General features: G+C 41.4%; 1 protein-coding gene across 4 annotated transcripts in view; it reads right to left on the bottom strand.

Annotated features, from left to right (window-relative positions):
* Window positions 1-18,220: 18,220 nt before the first annotated feature.
* The window catches only part of LOC310754513 (ubiquitin carboxyl-terminal hydrolase 12-like), a 49,492-nt gene continuing 45,921 nt past the window's right edge, over window positions 18,221-21,791 (bottom strand). For all 4 annotated transcript variants that reach the window (XM_083596515.1, XM_083596516.1, XM_083596517.1 and 1 more), the window contains one exon: window positions 18,221-20,574. In XM_083596515.1, the coding sequence (XP_083452641.1) occupies window positions 20,473-20,574 (102 nt within the window). In that variant the 3' untranslated portion in view covers window positions 18,221-20,472. The remainder of the gene's footprint in view (window positions 20,575-21,791) is intronic.

Below are 21,791 nucleotides of genomic sequence, written 5' to 3'. Positions count from 1 at the left end.
CTGTACATTTGAACTTGGCGCGCGCGCCCAGCCGGTAACTTTTCTCCTGACCGTTTCACTGCTGCTGCTGTCACTGCTTCCCCCTCTGGGGGGGCTAGCTGCAACTGACCTCCCCTCCATTGGAGGCGTGGTCAGCCCTGACTCACTCTCTCTCCCCGCTGGAGGAGACGCTGGCCCTGGCACATGTGACTCTTCCCCCTCACTACGCTCTGGTGGGGAAACTGGTCCCGATCCCCCACTGCTGCTTTGGGGTTCCCCTCTGGCTCCTTGTTTCTGGTGCGTCCCCCCTGGGACCCCCCTTGCCCTGACCATCGGCGCCCCCTTCTGGGAATCTTCTGATTCGCTGGAGAAGCTCATGGAATCTCTCGGGCCACTGTCATACTCCCCTACGCTGCCCTCGGATTCTTCCTCTTCGCTCTCCATTTCCTCTCTCCCCAGTGCTCCTGCTCCTGAGTCCCTGACAGTAACTCTTTCCTTTTCACTTTCTTTAGCTGCAAGCGTTCTAGATGTGCATTCGCTCTATTCAGCCTTTGGGGAGCTAAAATAAAACCTGCCTTGATGTGATGCCTCTATTTATATGCACCCCTCTCTAGCTCCTTACCTCCCCCATCCTCTTTTTTTAGCATCTTGAATCGTCACAGTGAACCACACCCTATTTTAAATAGCATTTTTAATTGTGTGAGTATGTCTTATGGCTTTGCTGGTGGTGCCACATCTTCCCCCCCCCCGCCCCCACCACTGCTGCCTCATTGGGAAAGCCACATATCAGGCCCTTTCAAAATGTTGCTTTCAAACTGAGTGGGAAGAACAGAGCTGTCAGGGCCTCCCTTTCAGCTCATGAGCTACCCTTTCTCCTTCTTAAATGTGGATGTAGCAAAGGAAAGCGACACTGACTGACTGGTGCTCACTGCCTCCCACCCCCCTTTTGCCAAGCAAAAGGCACCAAATGAAGCTCCAAATCAACAGCCTCCTCCTCTCTTCACAAGCCTGCCATCAAGCACACCCTCCTGGCACACCTATGGCACACAAGAAAAGCCTAGCCACCTTTTAACAGGCTACCTGAACTGGGCTCCTTCGTGAGGAAAAAGTCACCTCAACTTGAACAGGTGACAATGAAACCCAGCTGCTTTTTACTTTTTCTTGAATGCACAAAAAAGGCAAGAATTGATAGCCTTTTCATTTGTTTCGTTCCCAAGTGAACAAAAGAGAAGGCCAGGCTCCAGGTCAGGAGTCCCCATGTGCTTTACCAGCTCAACAGAAATGAGCTGCTTATCTATTTATTTAATGCAATTATATCCCACCCTTTTCTCTAAGGAACTCAAGGTGTGACATACACAATTCTCCCCCTTCTCATTTAATCCCCACAGCAACCCTGTAAAGTAGGTTAGGCTGCTAAGTAATGACTAGGCCATGGTCATCCAATGAGCTTCATGGCCAAGTGGTAGATTTGAACCCTGGTCTTCCAGGTCCTAGCCCATCACTCTTAACTGCTACACCACACAGGTTGCCTTTTCAAACAGCCCGCCCCTATAAATATGTCCTCAGGCATGCGGACCCCAAAGTGAGTTAAGTTGGGTTCAGATTTCTGCTCCGTTCTTAAATTCCGAGTGACTCCAGAGTAGTTACTGTCATATCTCAAAGGGCTGTTGTGATGACAAAGCAAGTTGCTCTGAGACATGTTGTCACTGTGTGGTGAAAGATACTTTGGGTACAAGTGGGATATGAACAGTGAGTTTTTTTCTGGGGGTACACAGGGGTACACATACCCCTAAACGTTTTGTGAATCTAAGTTTGGCCTCATTGAGGAGCAGTATTTCAACATGAGTAGGGAAATGAGAATACCCCTAAACATTTTTTTTTAAAAAAGCACTGGGTATGAATAATTTGAAATAAATATATAATATTGAGTCAAATTATTTACCTATCCAGGTCAGTATTGACTGGCAGTGGCTTTCTAGTCTAGGATCCTGGTAGAGGTCTTCCCCATCTCTTTATGTGGGAGCTTTTTCACTGGACATGCCACAGGGTTGAGAACCTTGCAACCTTCAGAGCATGAGAAAGTAGATAAGAACTTTTGCAAAGCGCTGAGCTGTGCCACTGGCCCCCTTCCCAGGAAAGCTGACCTCCGTGCTTCTCTAACAGGGTCTCTCCGTCTTTGTACAAAAGCATTTCACCTTGCAACTTGCGCAGCATAATTGTTCTCTCTTGGAAGGGAACGTCATGAGCTAGAAGAAAATAAACAATGGGAGGTATTTTCTGCACAACGACACGGGCACATTGCACTGGTCACCAGGCATGAGACCTGATATTCTTGGAAAGCCTGATTGCATAGATGAGAGACCACCCACCCACACGTATGCTGTACTTTTTAAAAGTCGGTGATGCCCCAGTCTAAAAGCACATCCCTAAATGGACTACATAATATCCCATGTACAAATCAAATGAGTAGTACAAATCAAAGTAGTGAAGGCAGCATTTGTATCACAAGCAATCAGATGTAAGTGGGAACATGCTGCAAAATATTGCAGTGTGAAGTGCTCCTGTTCAAGGATTCAGTCAGCAAGCCGCATCCTTTTCCAGGACACTCCATTCCATTTGTTCTCCTCATCCCCACCCAGAGTTTTCAATTTTTCCATGCAGACCAAGTATGCTTAAGTCTCATTGGGCATTTCTTTTAGGGTTGCTCTGTTAAGCCCCCCCCCCCGAAAAGATTAGTTTTGCAATTTTGCAAGTTTGCAACAGAATCCAGCACTGATTGACTGGTGCCCTTGATATCAGCATGAGAACTCCTGCTCCAAGCTCACAGTGGTTTTGTATGGGGTGAATGAGAAGGAGGTTCCTTTTTATATTAATAGAGTGATTATTGAATAGAGAAATGGCTAAATATATAACTGCAATGCTTGAGGAAGGGAGGGATTAAAAAGCAAGCAGCACACATCTGAAATATGGGTGAAGGATAAGACTGATGCTGAATCAGAATTTGGCCCATGGTTATTTGCAAAGCAAGGCAGGTCCTGGGCCTCCACTACAGATGAGTCCGCTTAAAAATAAAATAAATCTATGGTACTATTGGCCTGTAGTCATTAAGTCTCTCTTCAGCTGAGTTTATCACTTATCACAAGAAACCATTCATGTATAAGTGAAATATCACCCCCCCCCCCAATATTTCCAAGGAGAATACAATGAGTAATCACTATAGCAACAAGCAATCTGCTTCTCTTTGGCAAGTGACTCATCACACACTATTACATCGATAGAACAAGGGTGATGGTGACAAGCTGCTCTGAAAGGGCAGATGACCTTTGGGTTTCTCTGGCTTGCTCCAGAATGGAGGGGAGGCAGGTGGCCTCACTCCTTTGCTCAGCAAGGTTACTAAAATACTGAGAAAGCTATTGGGGAACCTAGACATTTTGAGCACCATAAGGTCTACATCTAAGGCTGGTTCGCAATGTTGCCCCACTTTTTGGAGAAAGACCAAACCAATAGATTTCAGTAAAGTTAGTTAGATAATTTGTATATTAAACCAGCCTCCCACAACTTGGTGCCCTCCAGATGTTTTGAACTACAACTGGGTTACTTTGTGAGGCATGACCAAATATTTAATAAATAATAAAATACTTATAACTCCCATCAGTATGTGTGTGTGCTGGCTGGGGCTGATAAGAGTTGTACTCCATATCATTTGGTGGGCACTAGATTGGTGAAGGTAGTATTAAACAATTTGCACTTTAACATGCTAATCCTCACTGTCAACCTTCAGACATTTATTGAAGACTTTCTTATGCCAACACAATTATTCAGTCGTTTCCTTTATATCATCTATCTATCTATCTATCATCTATCTATCTATCATCTATCTATCATCTATCTATCTATTTATCTATCATCATCATCTATCTATCATCTATCTATCTATATCTATCTATCTCTATCATCTACCTACCTACCAACTTACCTACCTACCTACTTATCTATCTATCATCTATCTATCTATCATCTATCTATTCATCATTCATCTAAGCCCATCATTCCTGGGATTATTTTGTACCGTTTTACAGTATTTTAAGACTCACACCACCTTAACTGGGTAGTTTATAACTATTGCTTATAGGACTGGAGGGGTTGGCTTGGATGATACATGTGGGTGTCAACCAAGCCTGTGATTTTGTATATCTAAGGTAGGAATTTGCCATAGAAGATATGGCTGAACTGGTGAAACCATTCTCTTTGTTAAGGTAACAGCCCTGGTCAAATCTGCTGGACATCCATTTAAATATCTAAAGAGTTGGTCAAGTACTGATGTGTTGCCATAGAAACATAAGAACAGAAGAAGAGCCTACTAGATAAGGTTGATGGCCTATCTAGTCCAGCAACCTGTTCTCACAGTGGCCAACCATACGCCTGTGGGAAAACTGCACGCTGGACCTAAGAATGCTTGACCTCTCCAGTGGTTTCCAGCAATTGGTATTCAGAAGCATTGCTGCCTCCAACTGTGGAGGCAGAGCAAAGACATAATGGCTAGTACAGTGCTACCTCGTGTTACAGAGGGGATCCGTTCCAGAGGCCCGTCCATAATGTGAAATGCCTGCAACTCGAAGCACTGCATCTGTGCAGGCGTGTGGTGCAATTTGGTGCTTCTGCGCATGTGCGGGGTGTGATTTAGCGCTTCTGCGCATGCGCGAGTGGTGACCCGTTCCGGGACTCCTGGGTTGCCGCGGGATGTAATGCGTAAAGATGCAACATGAAGTGGATGCAACACAAGGTATGACTGTAGATCAATAGCCCTCTCTCCTCTATGAATCTGTCTAATCTCCCATGCCTAAGACATCTATGTTGGGGCCATTGCTGCCTTCCATGGGAGCAAGTTCCATAGTTTAACTAGGTGCTGCATGAAGAAGTCCTTTCTTTTATTTGTCCCTAATCTTCCAATATTTAGCTTCACTATCCACAAGTTCTGGTGTTAAGAACGAGAGAGAGAAAAATGCCTATCTACTTTCTCCATGCCATGCATAATTTTATAAACTTGTATCATGTCACATCTTATGTGTTTTTTCTCTAAACTAAAAAGTCCCAGATTGCTGGAAGTTTTCTTAATATGAGAGTCTCTCCATCCCCTTGATCACTTTGGTTGCCATTTTCTGAACTGCTTCTAACTCTACAATATCCTTTGTGAGGTAAGGCGACCAGAACAGCACACAGTATTCCAAATGCAGTTGCAATGTAGATTTGTATAATGGCATTATCATGTCAGCAATTTTATTCTCAGTTCCTTTCCCAATGATCCCTAGCATTGAATCTGCCTTTTTCATAGCTGCCACACACTGCATTGACATCTTCATTAAACTACCTACTTGAGGTCTTCATCAATCTCCAAGGTCATGATGGGTTTAGCCAATGAAAGATTTCACAGGTAGGTGGAGACACCCACCTGTCAATCACATAATGTCATTATGACACCACTAGATTGACAGGTGGGTTATCCCAGCCAGCCAGCAAAATTCCTTGGACAGATTTCCAAGCATTAGAGAACAACAATGCAAGGGGAGTTGGTATCCTTAGACTGAGGGGAGTGAGGGTCATCACACTGCAGGTGGCCCAGGGAAGTCCTGGCACACTGAAGGAGGCCAAGGAGCAGCAGGCAGTGGTGGTGGTGGTGGAGCATGAGGAAGGCAACAAGGGAAGGATATAAGGAGTGGTGTGTTCCTTGGGGTGTGGGTCTGCTGCCCCTCCTAGACTGCCACCTGAGGCGATACCCTCACTGTGCCTCATGAGCAGCCAGCCCTGTGAAGAAGGAAAGGACTTGTCATTTAAAAGGATTTATTGGACTGTGTGTGTCTATTCTAAATTCTAAATTTAGAATAAATTCTAAATTCTAAATTAAGTTCTCAGTAGGAAATGGGCATGGATGGTGCAGTCAAATGTAGGCTTCTGTCTCTCTCGACCAAAGAACTGTGTTTCCCGGGGCAGATATCATTTCCCCACCACAGCCACATCCAATACTAGCAACTCCTTCTAAAAGCTCAGTCTTCCCTACCCCAGTTGGTTCTCCCCATGACTCTCCTGGCAAAGCTTTCCTGCATGATGTGGGATGAGACCCTACACTGCATCTCCCATAAGAGTGTGTGAGAAAGCCTGCAAGTAGGCTTCTCTTTTCTCTCTCAAATAACAGCTCTGGGAAAGCAAATCTTCCCTGCATGATGTGGGATGAGACCCTACACTGCATCTCCCATAAGAGTGTGTGAGAAAGCCTGCAAGTAGGCTTCTCTTTTCTCTCTCAAATAACAGCTCTGGGAAAGCAAATCTTCCCTGCATGATGTGGGATGAGACCCTACATTGCATCTCCCATAGGAGTGTGTGAGAAACCACTTGGATAAGGATGAACCTTGGGGAAAAGCTGCTGACCTTGGAACTGGGAGAAGGTGAGATAAAGTCTTTATTTTTGTGGTCCTCATCTCTGCCCGCCAAAGCAACACTGGGCATTGTTTAATTCCTACGCAGCACCTGCTTCCCAGGAGGAGAGGAACAAGGAAAGCTGATCCTTGCAAAAGGGGTTCGTTCTCCTGCCCGACCCCCTTCTCCTTCACAGAGCAATGTAGGAAAATAATAGGTCTGTTTCCTTTTGCAGCACACACCTTTTCCCAGAGAAACTGAGCAGGATTTACCTCTGCCTGTTACGTATCTGTTAAATGAGGGTTAAATCCTGCTGCTTCTAGCTGCCAGCATCTCTTCACTACTGGGAACAGGCAGCCACAACAGTGCAGAAGTGAGCTTCACTCTCCTCTCCCACCCATTATGTCACAAGTGCTGTTGGATGATTGATGGGTAGGTGTGGTTGGGGGGGAAATGGCCTAGTGGACCAAATTGGAAACCCTGGTGGGCCATGACTGGGCTATGGGCAAGAGGTTTCCCAGCCCAGCCTAGGGGTAGGAGAACAAAAGGACAGCAGCTTGTCTTTGTTTTAGTCTAGGCTGAAGGTGGGAGCTAGAAAGACAGACTCGTTCTTTGTGCCAAAACCAAAGCTAGAATTTTGGGGAACCCATTAGGAATTTAATATGGAAGCCATATCAGGGAATTGGGTGTGTCCAACACTGGTGATAGCAGTGGGATTATGGTTCCTGGAGGAGGAAGTGTGAGCCTCTCCTTCCTAGATGTCTTTCTAAACTATGTTGTTGTTGTTTAGTTGTGTCCAACTCTTCGTGACCCCATGGACCAGAACACGCCAGGCACTCCTGTCTAAACTATAGAATGTGGCAAAAGCCATTGGTAGTTTCTGGATTTCTTAGCTGCTTTGGCAAATAGCGCTGTCCTATATGTTATAACAGAGGGACGCGGGTGGCGCTGTGGGTTAAACCACAGAGCCTAGGACTTGCCAATCAGAAGGTCAGCGGTTCGAATCCCCATGACAGGGTGAGCTCCCATTGTTCGGTCCCTGCTCCTGCCAACCTAGCAGTTCAAAAGCACATCAAAGTGCAAGTAGATAAATAGGTACCGCTCTGGCGGGAAGGTAAACCGCGTTTCTGTGCGCTGCTCTGGTTCGCCAGAAGCGGCTTAGTCATGCTGGCCACATGACCCGGAAGCTGTACGCTGGCTCCCTTGGCCAGTAAAGCGAGATGAGCGTCGCAACCCTAGAGTCAGCCACGACTGGACCTAATGGTCAGGGGTCCCTTTACCTTTACCTACCTATATGTTATAACAACTTCTAAACTGCAGCTAACCAGTTTTTCCTGGCTCCTGAAAAATTCAGATAATGAACACCTGTTAAAATATCAGCACTGTTATCCATTTGACTCCAGAACAAATAGCACTTTCAGCACTGTAAGAATATGTTGCTGAAAGACATTGTTACGCCATCTACTAGAGACTCATTAATGTGATTGTACTCGTATTTCAAGGCATGTTCATGAGCTGATTTAAATTGTTTGAAAGATTTAAATCCATGGTTGATGAAAATAAATAAAACGAACATGAATATGTTTTAAGAGTATTGGTTGCTTGTGGAGCTGAAACAAACATTCACACAGAAGTTTTGAAATGTCTGGCTTTGCTACTCAAATTCTGAATGTGCAATGAATCTGTGAGTGTTTTACAGTACGGATGGATGAACTCAGGTTTCTCCTGGTTTCTCATTTGTCCACAATTTTGCATCACTATGCTCATCCTCATGATGATCTGTTATAGCTTATTAAATTTATATCCTTTTGTTCCTAATACAGTGGTACCTCGGGTTAAGAACTTAATTCATTCTGGAGGTCTGTTCTTAACCTGAAACTGTTCTTAACCTGAGGTACCACTTTAGCTAATGGGGCCTCCTACTCCTGCCACGCCACTGGAGAACGATTTCTGTTCACATCCTGAAGCAAAGTTCTTAATCTGAGGTACTATTTCTGGGTTAGCGGAGTCTGTAATCTGAAGCATCTGTAACCTGAGGTACCAGTGTAGAGTCCAAGGAAGCAAACAACAAAGCAGCAAAAGCAATATAAAACATTCAAAACTTAAAAAAAGAACTGTATGTACTTTTGAATTATATACATATTTCTGCAAGCGGTCTGGTTTTTGGTTTTTTGGTATGTTAGGTTGACTAATGCGTGCCCTTCTAGACACACTTTCCGTAATAAATGCATTTTGTAACATAATTTCAGGGGGTTGGAAAATTGCATTGCAAATTCAGAGATGAGCACTTTTAAAAGTTTATCTGAGTTCTAGTTCTCCTGGTAACTGCAAATTAGGTAGGTTTATATTAAGATGTAAACCAATCAAATTTCTACTCTATCCACACTTTGAACTTATTGACATTTCTTGATGGCTTTTCCTGAATCAAATAAGAACTCTTTCAATGTAATCATAGGTCAAATCCTGTCAAATACTGAATAACAGGAAATGTCAATGTTAGATGTTGAGCTCAAATACTGTATTTAGTTGGAATACTCATAGGACATGCATCAGCAATGTTCTCAGAATGGCATATGAAAGGAGAAAATCACTTTTGAAAAACAAAAATTGCAAACTTTGTTTTAGGCCAAGCAAGGTATCACAAACTAGTGTGCAAACTTTGGCTTCTCCAGAACTTTCCATCAGAACTATCATGGTGGTAGTGGTGGTGGTGATGGCAGGGAGATAGAATGTTGCTGAAGCCAAGGCGTTTGCATCTGGCCACAATCTTAAGATGGAATTTGAGACGAGGTAGTAAACATTCAAATTAGGCTATGCGGGTATTAGGTTGCAACAAGGCCTGTTGGGAACAAGAAGCATAATAGTGGCTGATTCCCCATCTTTGAAAAGATGTTACTAGGCTGTGGGGAAAAACCAGTTCAGTTTGCATTTGAAGGCAAAGTTACCTGAATTGTGCTTTCTGAAGCATTATGTGAACCAAAATGCAGCCATCTTTCGAAATTTGCATTTCTTGAATTTTGCAGTGTGGTTCTCCAGCCAAATAATGTGTACAAAAAATATGTATAGGGTAAAGTGCTCATAAGAATGCACATATCACTGAAGATGCAAATATGTGCTTGTTAGACAAAGATGCATATAAAAAAATGTGTATATTGAAATAAATTCAGGCATAAATGTTGATGAATTTTCATGAGGACTCACTTAAACAACAACAGCCCCAAAGTGGTGTGAAAATCTGGAGAACTGAACTAAAGTTTGTTTTTTGTTTTTTTTTAAAAGATATTTATTAGGGTTTTACAAAAAACAGAGATTTACAGAATGACAAGAAAACAAAAAAAAGGAAACATACAAAAAATACAAAAATACATAGGAAAAAAAAAGAAAGTACAAAATACAAAAAACAGATAAATAAGGTAGAATTAAAAAAAACAAATCCATTTTTTTGGAATCTTTAAGCTCATTTGCTTGTTTCCTTGACCTCCTCACACCTCCCCTTTTTGTATTCCCATTTACATAATCAATTCAGCAAATCCTTATCCTCTTTCATTTATCTTAACTCTATATCATAACATATTATAACTCTATATTTTCATCCATTTATCAATTCATTTTTGCATATTCTTATTAACTTTTGTTGCTGAATACCACTTATTGCCAATCTAAACATAATTTTAACATTCATTAATTTTACTATATTTCTGAAGATAGTCTTTAAATTTCTTCCAATCTTCCTCCACCACCTCTTCTCCCAAGTCTCGGATTCTGCCAGTCATTTCCGCCAATTCCATATAGTCCATCATCTTCATCTGCCACTCTTCCAGGGTGGGTAGGTCTTGTGTCTTCCAATACTTTGCAATAAGTATTCTTGCTGCTGTTGTTGCATACATACATAAAGTTCTATCCTTCTTTGGCACCAATTGGCCGACTATGCCCAGGAGAAAGGCCTCTGGTTTCTTCAGGAAGGTATATTTAAATACCTTTTTCATTTCATTATATATCATCTCCCAGAAAGCCTTAATCCTTGGGCACGTCCACCAAAGGTGAAAGAAGGTACCTTCATTTTCTTTACGTTTCCAACATTTATTATCGGGCAAATGATAGATTTTTGCAAGCTTGACTGGTGTCATGTACCACCTGTATATCATTTTCATAATATTCTCTCTTAGGGCATTACATGCCATAAATTTCATACCGGTGGTCCACAACTGTTCCCAGTCAACAAACATGATGTTATGACCGATATCTTGTGCCCATTTAATCATAGCAGATTTAACTGTTTCATCCTGCGTGTTCCATTTTAACAGCAAGTTATACATTCTTGAAAGTGTCTTAGTTTTGGGAGAACTGAACTAAAGTTTGGAAGAAGTAGAAACTGAGAGAAGCCAAAATTGACAGATTTGCCAGTACCTATTTGTGACCTAGATCCGGCTCCATTTCTTGGCAAAATACATGGGAACCAGGAGAAACAAGGCAGATCTTATATCAGTGAAGGTGGAAATTGGTTTTACGTGGTGTGCTGGACAAAAAGCCAATAGAAACCAGATTGGGGAGCCTTACCTAGCAGCTGGAAGGACTGCTCATTTGGAGCACCAAGTCCCACCTTCACATAGTATGAAATACTCTTCCTCTAGTTTACAATCCCACTAGATCAACCTAACACCTCAGACAATTAAAAGACCTGCATAATTAAACAGCTTTCCGTGTTGCCCAAAGCAAAAAAAAGGATGGTGCCAATAGCACTACTCAAGAGAGGGAATGCAAAGAGATGGGTAACACAATTTAAGAAGCTCTGCCTTCAGTCATCATTTGTCTCACTGCAGGATCTGGAGCAGGCTTTCAAGAGGTGGGTCTTAACAACTGAGTACACTCATAAGACAGCAGGCTGTTCAAGTAAACTGAACCTTATTTGTGCATTCAAAAGAACTTATGAGAGGTCAAGCTAGTGAGGGAGATGTCTAGACATACTTACCCCATCCCTCATTTTAGGAAGTGGGAATGAAGAGGGCTTGTAAGTACCTTTAGATGAATCCACTTACAAGGTGCCCCCCCCTAAAGTAAGGTTACCAGATTTTTTTCAATGAATCCAGGGACACTTTTCAGCTTCAATGGATTTTGTATGGGGACTGATTTGTAAATCCGGGGGACTGTCCCCAGGAAACTGGGACGTCTGGTAACCTTACAATAAATAATTCTGCATTATCGGGGTTACTGTTCATGAGGAAGGCTTGTAAGCCAAATGTGCTTACAAGCCTCTTTCAGACCCTGTCACTTAACAATGGAAGGTTGGGAGTGAAATGGGCACACCTGGTGCAAGTGGGAGTGGTGAAGTGGTGCACCCCAGTTTAAACTCTCATTCATTCTTTTAGATATGCATTTAATTAAATAAAGTACAATGCAAACTTGTTAAAATAAAATACAAACCATTGATATGCTGGAGCTCTGCAGCCTTGTTCTTTTGTAGCAGCATATTGAATAAAATTAAACCAAGCAGCAGAAAATTTGCCTGACTTCTAATTATGTCTCTATTTGCTGCATCTGACAGTACAATTTCCCACTGAAATTAGATCTCATATTTGTTGAAACCAAAACAAGTAAATTAGCAACAAGGGATCACCAAAACTTGGTAATGGTTAATCTTGCTGCATTGATCAGATGAATAATATGGTCTTACCAGGTGAGATATTGGGGGTTTGCATCAAATTTGGACAGAAGAGCAATTTTTGAGTCTGGGGCTATAGTTTAATTTGCAATCAATTCTGGCTTGTGAAAGGTTTTAATACAGAAGTCTTTGGCCCAGGGGCACCATGTCCATGCACACTCATTAGTGGGCAGCATTGCAGCCAGACCCCAGGCCCACAAGTGATCCAACAAATGGTGATCCTTGGTCCCCACAGTTCCTCCAACAAGCTGTGTTATTTGTTTTAGAAACGCTACTTAGCAAAAGTGGATACATCAGTTGAGTGTTTTTAGAGGATTTTCACTAATTGTAATGAGGAGAGAAGGGGGGGCGGATTTTGTCCCAAGACCATTCCCATGAAGTATTGCATATTTTTATATCAGGATTTAAAACTAAGGAGGTTTGAAGATATAAGGGAATATTATCAACTTAATGGAGTGTTGAAAAGAAGGGTTTTTCAAATAAAACCTCCCAGTTCAAAAGGGATTTGTTAGAAAATAAAATTAAATTAATTTCTAAAATGTATAAACTTTTATTAGAGTGGCAAACAAAAGACAAACAGGTTAAATTGGTTATGATCCACTGGGCCAAGGATTTTGGTTATAGCACTGAATCAGCCATGTGGGAGAGACTATGGACAACAAAATTAAAATTTACAGCATGTTATACTCTGAAGGAGAATTATATGAAAATGATGCATTGCTAGCAAATTAGCTAAGATGTACAAATCAAAGTCTAAAATGTGCTGGAAATGTAAAGAAAAAGAGGGTACTTTTTATCATATGTGGTGGTCATGTAAGATGATAAAAGACTTCTGGGAAATGATATATAATGAACTGGAAAAAATGTTGAAAAGAACTTTCCCTAAGAAACCAGAAGCTTTTCTTTTAGATACCGTATTGGCCTGAATATAAGCCACACCTTTAAAATTGGGTTACAGGCTGAAAATCGCTGAGGTTGGTACAATTGTAACTCTGAGCCAATTTAAGCCTTTGAACTTGCAAGCCCGCAAAATTTACCATAAATTTATCAGTAAATTCACAAATTGCTATTCAATCGCTACAATTCCGCAGGCACTCAAGCTTGCAAATCGGCAATAAAACATTTTTTGTTCCATTTTACTGTATGTCTGTTTCAGCAGCGATATCGTAAAAGCCAATTTTTGTAAGGTCGTGAATTTAAGCCGCACTTTAACTTTTCACAGTCAGAATTTGGAAAAAAAGTGTGGCTTATATTTGGGCCAATACACTTTTATAGGACCAGAGATCCTGAAGGACCAGGCGAAACTATTTTTGTATGTGACCACGGCTGTGCGGACTTAGCCCAGAAATGGAAAGATGGTACAACTCCGACCAAAGAAGAGTGGCAGACAAAATTGATGAACTATGCTGAGATAGCAAAACTCACAGGAAGAAATTGAAATCAGGAAGAGGAGGTCTTTAATAAAGCATGGGGAAAGTTTATAATTTATTTGAAAAGCTATTGTAAACAACTACATATATTGGTAGGATTGAAAGAAAACTTGTAGTAAAAAATTGAAGTATGGATTGACAAAGGATTTATAAAAATAGTTATAATAGAGATGCAGAGGGGGAAATCATTACATTAAGATCCACAAGGGGGGGGGAGTCAGAAGTGATTATATGTTTATGTTTTTAATTCATTTGTTTATGTAAAATAGAAAATGCAAATTATATATATATATATATATATATATATATGAAGTATTGCATATTTTTTCTCCCTTAATTCTTGAGCTTCTAAATTAAATAAGGAGCTCACTGAGGGTTGTAGCAAAATGCTATAAAACCTCCCAGACCCATGCTTTCTAGGTGCAGGACAAGAGTAGAAGAGGAAGAGCCTTTATAGTATCTTTTGTTTCTAAACATAATTTATCTGGAATTCAGATTATAACCCCTCCATCACACCTCCATTGGAGCATTCCTGACATAAGTCTTGAAAAATGCTATTTATGATACTTCATATTCTATTTTATCCAGGGTCTTTTTTTCAGCCGGCACTTGCCGGAACTCAGTTCTAGCACCTCTCAGATGGGCACCATTGCTTTTTAAGATAACAAGATGTTCATGGTGAGTTCTAAGAGGGATGCAGGTGCTGATCAGAAGGTCAGCGGTCCGAATCCCCGCGAGGGGGGAGCTCCTGTTGCTCGGTCCCAGCTCCTGCCAACCTAGCAGTTCGAAAGCACGTCAAAGTGCAAATAGATAAATAGGTACCGCTCCGACAGGAAGGTAAACGGCGTTTCCGTGTGCTGCTCTGGTTCGCCAGAAGTGGCTTAGTCATGCTGGCCACATGACCCGGAAGCTGTACGCCGGCTTCCTCAGCTAATAAAGCGAGATGAGCACCGCAACCCCAGAGTCGGACACGACTGGACCTAATGGTCAGGGGTCCCTTTACCTTTACAGTGGGTTCTGGCACCTCTTTTTCTAGAAAAATAGCACTGATTTTATCCAAAACATGCTAAACCTTTGCATCAAGTCATTTTTAAACAAGTGCTTTATAACGTTTCTGGCACTTTTACCCTTCTTTGGTTTAAGACAAAGATCTCTCTGTAGCCATTCTATTTCTTCAGGCTGGAGGTTTATCTCAAGGAATAACCGATTTATCCAGGCAATAGAAGCAACTTGCAGACTATACTCCCCAATTTTCTTTAGGTACCCCGTAGCCCTAATATTTAGGTGGCAATCCTGATCTTGAATGTTCTCCAACTGCAGTAATAGGCCGATTTGTGAAGGTTTCATTCCCTTAATGGAGGCTTTATTTTTCAAACTGAGCTCCATCGCTGCATTGGCTCTTTTAGATGTCTCTGTTATGCTGCTGGTTAATTTGACTGTCTTCCTTCAAAGAGGCATTTTGTCAAATACTGCGCCAACTCCTTGCTTATTTGAGATACCAAACCCAAATGATCATTGGATTTATGCAAGATTGCTGCTTCTGAAATACGGTATGTGCCCCTGGACAGAAAATTCTATCAAATATGATAGGCAGATAAAGTGAGCATTTTGCAGGGCTGGATATTATTGTGCATAAGGCAATGAAACAGTAGTAAGGTCATAAGACGTCCTAATGGTGGTTGCCTGGAGATATTCAATCCAAAGCATAACACTTAGCTGGTTTGCTGTTCTTTCTTTTGTTTTGTATGATTTAATTATGTGCTTGAGTTTCTTTTCTGCTGGATGATGTATATACAATAATGTTTCCCTGGCTCAGAGATGGGGAGCTTGTGGTCTCCCAGCTGTTGTTCAACTCCAGCTCCCATCATTCCCAACCCACTGCCATACTGGCTGGGGCTGATGGGAGTTAGGATTTCAGTAACATCTAGAGGGCAGAGGTTATAGGTGATTTCCAATTATTTCTTACATCTGCTAAGACTTGCACACTAGTTGTTTGCAATGATTTTATCATTCTGAGTAGGTACTCTACACATTAATCTGAACACAGATAACTCTTTTAGAATACCTTGATAATCTCACCACAAAAGCAAATCTGTAAGAGGCAATTCACCCTCCAGGTGGCTCACTGCAACATTTAAAAGCGTTAGGCATGACAACTAAATCTGCAACAGTAAAAGCAGGAAGGAACAAACTCAACACACTACTGGTTATTCAATTCCAAAAGCCAGTTTTGAATAGCAACCTGCTGGAGACTTGCACTGTGATATTCGAGAAGAGGAAGTGCTCTGCTATAGTATCCTTGTTGTCTTAGGAAGACAAAGCCCATCACAGCAGCTAGTTTAGCAAGACCAAAACTGAACTTGTTCCAGAGCTTGACAAAAGTGCAACCTATCCTTTGGAATTACTGGAGTCCGTGGCAAGTGGTCAGAACTAGATTTTTTGAAGGGGAAGGAAAAAGGCACAGAAAAATGTTTGCAGCACGTCATACCCTCCAACTTTCCTCAGATGAAAATAGGGGCATTCCATTCTACACCAGTGTCCTTCCCTGCACCCCCCTATATATGCACACTGTTGATGGAATGCAAGGAAAGGGCTGACAGGCTCAGCTGTCTGAACAGCTTTTTCCAAAGGAGTATGTAACAATACCATACAGGCAAATGTCTTGGTTATATGCTTCTGATTGTGGAGGTGGGATATAGCCATCATGGCTAGTAGCCTTCAATAGCCCTCTTCTCCATGAATCTGTCCAGTCCTCTTTTAAAGACAACCAACTTGATGGCCAACACTGCCTCCTGTGCAAGTGAGGTCCATAGTTTATGTGCTGAATGAAGTACCTCATGGATTTGGGAAAGGTACTCACTATGTGAAGAGACCTTGCAATGGGTCTGCACAACTACCAGTAAGCAGCTGGAACCAGGAAAACTTTAAAAGCTGTATTTATTTGTGAACCATGGACCATCAACGCAGCAGAGCAGCTAGCACTTGCTACACAGGCAAGACTAAGAGCTTATCCACACTTATCTCTCCTCTGCGCTTTTCAGGCAATTTAAAGCTCTGTGTTCAAATGCCCACCACCCACACTTTTGCTCTGGAGCTTTCCCTGTGAAAACCTGCTCTTTAAAGCTGAATCAGGACAAACAGCAATGCACAGAAACCTCAAATTTCTGTTTGTTGTGCTTCAGCTATAAGGAGTTTAATCACTGCCCCCAGCCAGCATGCCACCAGAACTGGCAGAAATGATTCTTCTGGCATTGGTTACTGCAGCCTCTTAACTCACAATCCCAGGAGATACGAGACACATAGACAAAAAAAAAAAAACAAAAAAAAAATTCAACCATGCTATCCAGGCCCAGCTCTCTGCCTCTTAAGAAATTGCCTCTTAAGAGTGAAATGTTAGGCAGTACATATTTGTCCTGATTTGAGGCAGTCTCATATCTGCACGTATTTGCCACTCGGTTTGTGCATGGTCCCACCTACCCTGTATGAACCTGCCATGTGATTTGACATGTTTTACCTTAATGGCATGTCTTACAGCAGTAGAGGCTACTAAGTCCAGGACCTCCCTACACTGTACTTCACCCAGTCTGTTTAAAAGGGATGAAAAATTCTACATTCTGTTTAAACACTTGGCAATCCCAAGAAACCAGAGTACAATACATTTACAACTAGTGGGAACTGCCTGACACTGCCCAAAAATTTGTAGAAAACCACCACCAAATGTGGTTTTTTTAATGGATAGTGTAATTTGTGTTCAAAAAGTTGCTTTCTCCCCAGAGAAGCATTAGCTTCCAAACATGTGGGTGAAGTCCTGCTTTCTATTCTAGAAAAAAAGGTGTGGAAATCATTAATTTAATCAAAACCCGTGCTCTTAATAGAAGTTATGTGCAAAGAAACGGGTTGAACATAAAACTCTTATTACAGACACACAGAGATGAGACTGTTGTCACAAGGACAGTTGCTCATCAAGGCTATTCAACATTCAGCATGAAGTTTTGGAGAAATAAATGGTCAATGTAAAGTTTTTTGTTTGACAACCCATGGTGGCTTTCAAAGGTGGGGAGAGCCATTTCAGGCTAGACCTCCCCAAGGGGAGAAACCAAATCCAGGCATCAGTGCAGTGGGCACTACAAGTTGCCCTTACACTTGCCTACTGATGTATTATGTGCTAATGCCAGGCCTGAACATGCCTTCTAAGAGGCTGAGCTGTGAACCAGGAAGCTTCCATTTCAAATCTTACTTCTAGCTCTCTCATATGCAATATGGCTATATTACCAACATACCATATAACAAACAAGGGTAATCAGCATGGAACACTCCAGATATTCTGAACTATAACATATATCTTGTACTGGCATCAGTCAGGCAACTTTGTTATATCTGTTTTGGCACATACTAAAATCTCTGTTTGGGCAAACCTACCCAGACTTGTAAAAGCTGCCATGAGCTTTAATTTCTAATTTTAAAAAACGGCTTGCACCTTTGCTAATTTTAATCTATACTTTTGTTTTGCCGTTTTGTCAACCACTTACAAGTTTTATTTACAGGTAAGCAAGACACACATTGTGCTAAATAAATAAATAAATAAAAATATATAACTGGCATGAGTCACTTTATCTCAGCACAGGGAGACTACACATACCACCTTTCAGAGGATAGAAATGGAATAAACATATCCCCTAGTCTAGCATTTAAATTCAATTTAAAAACAGCAACAACGCACATACATTTGAGGCATTTCACCTTCACCATACTAAATCTTTTATTGGAAACATTTCGGCAGTCATTTAATTATACAGAAGCAGCATCAAACCACTCTCTTCACAATAGAAACTGTAGCAAAAGTGCACTTTTAATCTATAGTATACATATCTCTTAATATTTTCTATTTCTTACAAGGCATTTTATTTGTAAAAGGATTATCACCAATTATACAAAATAGAAGTGGGTGGTCCTATGTTCTGCCTTATGTTCTCCTACATTACTCTGCCATTTGCTGTTTAGTGCGTGCCTTCACACCTGTGACCTTCCTCTGAAGACCTACAAGATGACAGGCTTTGCTTAACGGCCCCATTTTGGGTCTTTACGGGTGGATTTCTAGCCAAGAGAACATTCACTTGTAGTGCATTATCAAGAGCCAGTTGTCAAAGACTTATTTTATTAGTGATGACAACCTCTGAAGAAAAGATTACTTTTGCATATTTTGGCATTAATATATTAGAAAACATCAGTTTTCTCCCTGAAGTGGTTGAAGTGTGAATGCTGAAACCTGACAGTTTGTCCGTTTTTAATTGCAGAATTTGTTGCTAGCAGAATTCTGCGGGGGAGACAACTGCGTAAGAAGACATTAAGAGAATGTGACGTGATGTTTGCACATAATGGTTGTTGTTGGGGGTTTTTTTTGGGGGGGGGAGAACCAGAGCACAAGTTATGGAATTGCAATTAAGTAGATCTCCTCCTCCTTGACAGTGAGCATGATACGGAGGGCTGCTTCGGGACAAGCAGAGGCAGCTTTAATGTTACAACCAAATGGAAGGCTGAATCTCCACTTCCACTCATGTGTCCCAGTACAGAGTTCTATGTGCTCTAACGCTTACAAGGAGCTGCTGCGCATGTTTCCCATTGCTACAATGGAGGTAATCCTGATGTTTTTAGAGGACTGCTCAAAGTGTCTCCCCTCCACTTGAACCTGCTGGGAAGCCATTTCAGGTGGGAATGTCAATTTAGGCACAACAAAGACTCCCCATAGCCAAAACTGGTCACTGGATCCTGGACCACCCCACTCAGGAGGCACAGTGGTGACCAATTCAGGTGGCAGGATAAACAGGGGCAGCAGATCTGGTAAACAGACACTAAGTGAAATTCAGTCTTCATGAGACAGCCTTGTTTTTCTGTTGAAGCAGCAGCCAATCGAGAACTGGGCAATTATACATGGTCCACAGCTTAAATTGGATACTTCTCAAGGCATCGGTACATGTTGACCTCAGTTAGTTCTTCTTAAACTCCCGCTGTTTGCAAAACAAGGATGATTTGTTCATTAATTCTCAGAATTAGTGTTGCCTCTTAATAGGTATTTATAGAATGTAGATTCATTCCAAAAACTGCCTTTTTGTTTGTGTCTGTCGAGTTTGTTATACGGTGAAACAAACAACAAATATATCTATTTTCAGTAGAGGGCACTTTTGGCTTATATAAGAGCTCTAAGAAATACAATCAATTCATCTTACAGGTCCTCAAAGACTTCTATCTACTTTTTGCTCCCTTAGATTCTGCAATATTGCGGCTTTGAGTAGAGAATACATTATAAAGCACATAAAAATAACATTTCAATAAGATTTGGGGGGGGAAACAAAGTGGGGATAAATGAAGAAGAAGAATAGTGTTGTCTGAAATCAAAATGCTACCCTTTGAGGAAATTCACAACACTATAGGAACAACTTTTTCTTTTTCTCTTGCCACACACAGAATTAAAGGCATGATATTTCCAATACAATTTAATCTGGCAGCAATCCTGTTTTGGGCCACCAACAGCAGTCAGCAACTTTCTGCAACTCATACCCTAAAACAGGTCTTGAGCTGACACTAAAGACTGAAATAATTCTGCTAGAATACAGAAAAAAACAGGAGAAATAGAAACCAAGGGACAGTCTCAGGCCATCAACCCTGAATGATGAACTAACTGTATAATACTACTGAAAAGCAAGAAAATATTTCCTTGGTTCTTGAATGTTGAAGCAGGCATCTTTCAAATAGAGGTAACACAGATTTGGGAAGACAACAAGTATAAAATAGCCCAGAAAGAAATCCAAAGCAAGATGCCTTCTTGCTAATGGCAGTTGTCGTCTTTGAGAAAATGTCCCAGTTTATGTCCTGGTAACGTCCTATGGTCCTATGGCAATGATGAGGTATTGATTTTACTATCGCTACAATGTCCTATCTGAGCAGGGGCTTGATTCCTTTTCTGAAAACATGCAAGATGCTTCAGGGTGCATTGTCTTAGTGCCTTGATTCATAGAAGAGGATATATGCAGATTCTGAGTTTTTGGAATCGTCCGATGATAATCCATAGAATTCTTCAATTGCTTTAGCATCAATTTTCTGCAATTTAAGACAACAAGAAGATTAAGGAGGGGGAAATAACATCACTACCTGCTGAATCTCACTTAGTGTCTCCCCCCCCCTTTAAATTCAGCAAAATATTTCTGGGAGGTGGTGGTGGTGGTCACAGAGAGACTGCATCAGAATTAAAAGACTTGGAAAATTCACTTGGATTATGCAACCGGCTATTTAATTTGGATTATTAGCCACACATTACCTCTAAGTATACTACAGAAGGACAAAAATTGTTCAAAAACAAATATTTCCTAGCCTAAAAAGGTACCACTGATTAATCAAGCAGGACTTTAATTAAAAAGGGGGCTCATTTTAAAATATAAAAGCTTTCAATTTCTATAGAAACTTAGAAAATCATCTTAGAAAAGCTACAGTGGGACCTCGGGTTAAGAACTTAATTCGTTCCGGAGGTCTGTTCTTAACCTGAAACTATTCTTAACCTGAGGTACCACTTTAGCTAATGGGGCCTCCCGCTGCTGCCGCACAATTTCTGTTCTCATCCTGAAGCAAAGTTCTTAACCCAAGGTACTATTTCTGGGTTAGCAGAGTCTGTAACCTGAAGCGTCTGTAACCTGAAGCGTATGTAACCCAAGGTACCACTGTATTTTGCTTTAGGCTATGGAACTCTTTGTAATTAGAGACCATGCATCCTTTCCCTCTTAAGATGGTCTATTATCAACAGTAAATTGCATTAATTCTACCCTGTAGTTACTTACTGGCATTGTGACAGCTTATCTTTTCTTTTTTAAAAAACAAACAAAAAACTGATTTTACTTTCATATGTTTTTTCCTGTAACCTGCTTGTTATTACAATTTAATTTAAAAATATTTGAAAATGTTAAAGGAAATGCATTCCTTTAGATTCTCCATGTCAGCGATGGGCAGGAGCCCGAGGAGTGGGGGCATGTGTGGGCAGAGGAGGCAGGTAGGAAGGATAATCTAAGGGGAGGGCCAGTGATTTGTGTGGTTCTGTGGAACCGGTGAGACAGCTGCCTGCGGCGGTAGAAGAGGGGAGTCTGGAGGAGGAGACTTCGCCACAGGAGGACTTATCACCAGTGCTAAATCCATTTCATTGATAAGGCCCATACAGTAATGGAAGGTAAGATTTGGATGTATAGGTAAAAAAGAAGCAGACATTTAATTTATCATAGCTAGCACAGTTCTTCAGAAACTGGCAATTATTGGCAAAAACCCAAAAATAT

This window comes from Podarcis filfolensis (assembly GCF_964270895.1).
Source record: "Podarcis filfolensis genome assembly, chromosome: Z".
In the NCBI taxonomy this organism is placed as follows: Eukaryota; Metazoa; Chordata; class Lepidosauria; order Squamata; family Lacertidae; genus Podarcis; species Podarcis filfolensis.
Note: the sequence above shows the minus strand (reverse complement) of the source record. Positions and strands in the feature narration are given on the sequence as shown.